Consider the following 5176-nt stretch of genomic DNA (forward strand, 5'->3'; position numbering starts at 1 on the left):
TATTATGGATTCTGCCAGAGATTTATAGATGCAAAGAAGAATTTTGTATGGAACTTTATTTCTTATAATACATAGTTTCGATCATATTCGCCTTTAGCTACTTCTTCTAACAGTTTTAGTAAAGGTTGTATATTCTTGACTCCATCAATAAATAGTGGAGGAGGTCTTACGGGCTTCGGTGTTTGCATTTCAGGTTTATCTGCTTGCTCTATATCCTCGAGCCCTGTGAAGCTATTGGATGTTGGTACTGCCGGTGGAGCAAGCCAGTAATTCAGTCTTGTCTGTTTGTGATTGCGCGTTACTGAGTCTGGGCTGGATCTTTGCCGTTTGCCGTACTGTACTTCTGTGAACTGCTGTTCTTCAGATTCTTCAGCTGTTTTGTCTGCTATTTCAATGTTCCCTTGATTAGTTGTTCCGCTAAAGGAACTTGATCTTGGGCGATTTATAAACATTCCTTTATGGAAAAGTTGTTGGGTCATAGCTTTTGGGTTTCTCTTTTCTATTTTTTGTTCGTTTTCAGTGTTACGATTGCTCATTTTTGTTCCCACGAGTAGGGTCGATTTAAGAGGTCACAAGAGGGGTGACGCCCATTCCCTCAAGGGCAATATACAACAGCGTTTGCCAGGTCCGCTGAGGTTGGCGCTTAGGACTTGCCTCCTGCAAGCCATGCATCCCATCGGCACGTAGTCCCACCTTAGGATTAGGGTAACTTTTTAGAGAGGTATTCTACCTCGTGGCCCGGGCGGCTAAGCCAAGACCCTCGATTCTATGAATGCATAGAGTTGCGAGTTGTGGGGGTCATTTCCTACTCCCACCAGGTACTGGCTTGTTAGGCCAGGGCTTTGTCGGGTTAATTACCGTCGCCCGATGCTCGACGTTGATCTTTTACGGCTGGTTCGATCTTCACACAGCCAACCCTCCTCTTTTCTCATACGGGCTTGGGACCGTCAATGGCAGAGTTAATATAAAACTGTGTTATTGAAAGAACCCACGTTTGCTACCTTTAGGTAGTCATTTTGTTTATGAAAATATAATCTTAAAGTTAGATATGCATGTGTATGGTAGAAGTCATTTAGAGGTTTTAAGAATTTATCGAAAGAAAATTATTAGAGCTTTAATTAGAATTTGTAATATAATCTGTTAGCAACATCTGAAAAACTGTTAAATCTATTGATTGCACTATGCAATATATCTATAAATATATAAATTAGGACATACTGTTTAATGTGTCATCAAATAGGTCAATGATTTTATTCGCAGGTTGGTCAAATAAATGGGCACAATATATATCAGCTTGCGGGAGCGGACATCATACCATATGCAAGATCTACTACACATCTTACCAACAAACAGGTGATTTAATAGAAAAATTAAAAAAAAAGGAAGAAGAATCTTTACATATATATTTCTGCTGTATGTGTATTTGACATTATACCCATAAACAACTGTACCAATTTCAATTAAATTTCATGTGCAATTCAGGTTAAATTTACAATTCAAAGGTGAGCAAAGCTGTGGGCAATAGCTTGTATGAGTGTAGAATTTCTGCCTATGTCAGGATAGTTCAAAAGACTGAAAACCACATGATATGTGTTTATTTCAACTTAATATGATTTTTTTTATAATTTCGCATATACATGAATGTGCTTAGTACTCAAATGAAAGCTAATAAGTATCTGACTGGGCTAATGAGCGATGTTATTGAGAAGTATTGATATTGGCCAGCATTTATGATAATTTACATATCATTTTAGAGGACAATTGGGTCAGACCATTAAGGATTCATGTTTCTTTGATTAATACTTAGTTTGATTTTTTAGTTATAAGCAGTTGCCCACGGTTTCGCGTGGTTTAGAAAAATGTTGACTTGTCATGTGAATTTTTTGTGTAGTGGGGCTATATTAGAATTAATTAATTTCCGATTTCTTCACATGAGCATCTTTGGATGGATCTTTGAATGGGAATACACATGTATTCCCGCAATAAAGTAGTCTGTCTATTCATTTCAATTTAATTTTTAGTTAATGGCTATTTTGCTTTGTGCAATTCTGCCAGTATCACGTTGGGAAGATTATACACGATTTATAAAATTTTACTTTATTAATTGATGTCAATCAAATTGCAGATATAACTAAAACAAAGAAACGTACACAATATATAAAAATAAACAACAGTCAGTAATGTTAGCCTTGATAGATAATAGATAAAACTCTCTAGTTGCCGAACAGTCCCTCATCAATCCATACTTACACACCTTGTTCCATAACTACCTTTGAAAGGCGTCCAAATATGCATTTGCCAAGGGCGGTGGTAGCGTTAACCAGGCGATCAATCAGGCGGCCCACCACCTCGACTGCCTTAACTTTGACATAAAGAAAAACAAAATTATTTGTCATAGAATAAACCCAGTATACACTATCTAGAAATTTATCTAAGTTTGTATTGTATGAATTCCAAACTATTTCATCAATTTTAAATTCCTTCACCAGTACAATTTAGTGTTTATTCTAGGTCAAGCTAGGAAGAGCCGGTTCGAATCCCTATATAAACTCTCATAAATATTCAACTAATTGGGTTACATTGCATAATTCCTTACAGATAGAGGATAACACGACATACGAGCGACTCCTGCGCGCCGCGTTGGACGCGCCCGGCATCTACTTCTCATACAGCTATGACATAACGCACACTATGCAACGATTACACTCGGTTTCACCTGACTTCCATAAGGTTCGTGTTATTTATATATAATCAAATGCCAATATGTTTGTAATTAACTGTATCAATAAAGTGATTTGTTATTTATAACGATTCTTTTGGTGTGAAAGCTTTTGTCCTAATTTAGATTTTCGTAAATCGAAGGATTGACGGTTTGTATGGTAATGTTTGTGTGAAATAAATTCATTGCAATTTCATGTTGTTGCCATTTATAATGTCATGTTAAGGTCATGTTGATGAAGAGCAAAATTTTAAAGGTTTTTGTAAAATTTAGAAGTTTAGAATAATTTTTTATAGCAATTTATTTTTCACTTCATATCATTCCACGTCATTTTATTGCCCCCATTCAATTACACATTGCTTTAATAATTAATTAATAATAACCTTACACTGATCTAACTGATATTATTGCGCCTAGTTCTGGAGCCTTACCGATTTTGATTCGACTACAATCTTGGATGATTACTTTGCAACCAAGTCTAGTATCTAAATTAGTATCTATATTTATATCCAGATTGTACGGTATTATCGGAATAGAATACAATTTTAAAGTACAGCATAATCGTGCGCCATTTAGTTTTCAAGTTTACCAATTGAGTGTTCAATCGAATCGAATTCGATAGATTTAGATCTCGATATTATCGGGAGTTGGAATAAGGTATAGAAAAAAAAAATTGTTACCTATGACTAAATTCACAAACAAAAAAAAATATCACTTGGATCAGATGGTAGAATATATTATCATTATAGTTACGAATCACTATTCGTTTTTCTTTATATTTCCATGTATTTTTAAAGAAAACATTTTTTTCAAATTTTCGGGCAATGTAGAGAAAATGTAAAATTGTATCACATAAACTTTTTTAATCACTATTTATTAAACACGCTCTAAAAATGTTTCATTTCAGCAGCGTTACATATATATTTTTTGTAATTTTTATAGTTTTTCGCGGCAGCAAGGTAAGCAGTTATTGTAAGGTCCCTAATTGTGTTTAAGTATTTCTTGCAGATGTCGCTCGCGAGCCGCGCCGACTCGCGTTTCGTGTGGAACGGCCATTTGCTGAAGGGTTACTCGCAGCAAATGTTTTCTAGATTCAACCTGCCGATCATGCAAGGATGTATCCTTTTCATTGTGCTATGTATATTATACTTTATTGTCATTCAGTCATTTTTGTTGTCATTTGGTTCCATTTGAGGATCTTGTGTGGTACCTCCCCCCCACCCAAGGGGCGCCGGTGACCTGATTGATTGATTGATTGATTGTTACTAATCCAAAAATTGTCCAATGTTTCCTAAACAGAAACAGTCATAGCTATTAACCGTGTGACGATAAACAGTCACCAGCTGGCGTGGACGCTGGTGTCGCGGCGCAGCGTGGACCGAGCGGGTACCAGGCTGTTCATGAGAGGAATTGACTCGCAGGTGAATAATATTATATGGGTTGTGCTAACATTTATTGAATAGTGTGCTAATTCCTTACAGAAGAATTGTTTTTTTTTTTTTTTTTATGTCATAACGGGCAACTGACCTGGTGGTTCGCCTGATGGAAAGCCCATCAACATTCGCATAGGTAGCGCCTCTGCGAATGCGCTACTCGCTTTTAAGGGGTAAGGGATAAGGAAATGATTGATGACTGGAAAGAAGGAATGGACTGGGAAGGGCCTGGAAAAGGAAACGGGCTTTTCATGCACTAAAAATCTGTCACAAACACTATATACCTTTATATGTACCACGGGCGATAGTATAAAACAAAGTCGCTTTTCGCCGTCCGTTTCGCTTAGATCTTTAAAATTACTCAACAGATTTTGATGGTTTTTTATTTTAATTGACAGAGTGATTCAAGATGAAGGTTTATATTACTTTTATATCATGTATTAATACACGTGCGCCCAGCCGGGGCGGGTCGCTAGTAATAACTATAATACACAATTCTAGGGCAACGTAGCGAACTTCGTGGAGACGGAACAAATAGTGGAGCGCGGCGGCGAGATATCATCCTTCGTGCAGACCCGCGGGTCCATACCGCTGTTCTGGAGCCAGTTCCCGGACCTCAAGTACAAGCCGCCGATGACTCTCGCGCCGGAGGACCACGTGGCCGCCTACACCAAGCACATGAGGGACCAGCTGCAGAGGTACGGGAACCAGGTGCTGTTGAATCTCGTGAGTATTACTCCTTGCTTTTTAATGTAGAACATTTTTTAGATTCGTTTATGATATATTTTTTTAAAGGCAGTTAGGTTTAGCTATATATTAGTTGCAATTATAGTGAGGCTCTTAATTAAACTTATAATTAGACTCAGTTAATGAAAGATTAGGCTTATTCTGAATTTGATCTCATTGTACCTCACCACTATCCATTTTTTGAAAACGGAAAATGGCGTTTAATTTATATATCAAATAACATATACTAAGGGTGTTTTATACGTCGGGCGTAACTCACGCGGTATTGTCTCACAAG

General features: G+C 37.2%; 1 protein-coding gene across 1 annotated transcript in view; it reads left to right on the plus strand.

The window, feature by feature from the left end:
- The window catches only part of LOC119836990 (phosphatidylinositol-3-phosphatase SAC1), a 14370-nt gene that overhangs the window by 2684 nt on the left and 6510 nt on the right, over nt 1–5176 (plus strand). Inside the window, exons 4-8 of the mRNA XM_038362469.1 lie at nt 1261–1353; nt 2599–2730; nt 3728–3836; nt 4025–4140; nt 4654–4878. Of these exons, the coding sequence (XP_038218397.1) occupies nt 1261–1353; nt 2599–2730; nt 3728–3836; nt 4025–4140; nt 4654–4878 (675 nt within the window). The remainder of the gene's footprint in view (nt 1–1260; nt 1354–2598; nt 2731–3727; nt 3837–4024; nt 4141–4653; nt 4879–5176) is intronic.

Source organism: Zerene cesonia, chromosome 26 (assembly GCF_012273895.1).
Source record: "Zerene cesonia ecotype Mississippi chromosome 26, Zerene_cesonia_1.1, whole genome shotgun sequence".
Lineage (NCBI taxonomy): Eukaryota > Metazoa > Arthropoda > Insecta > Lepidoptera > Pieridae > Zerene > Zerene cesonia.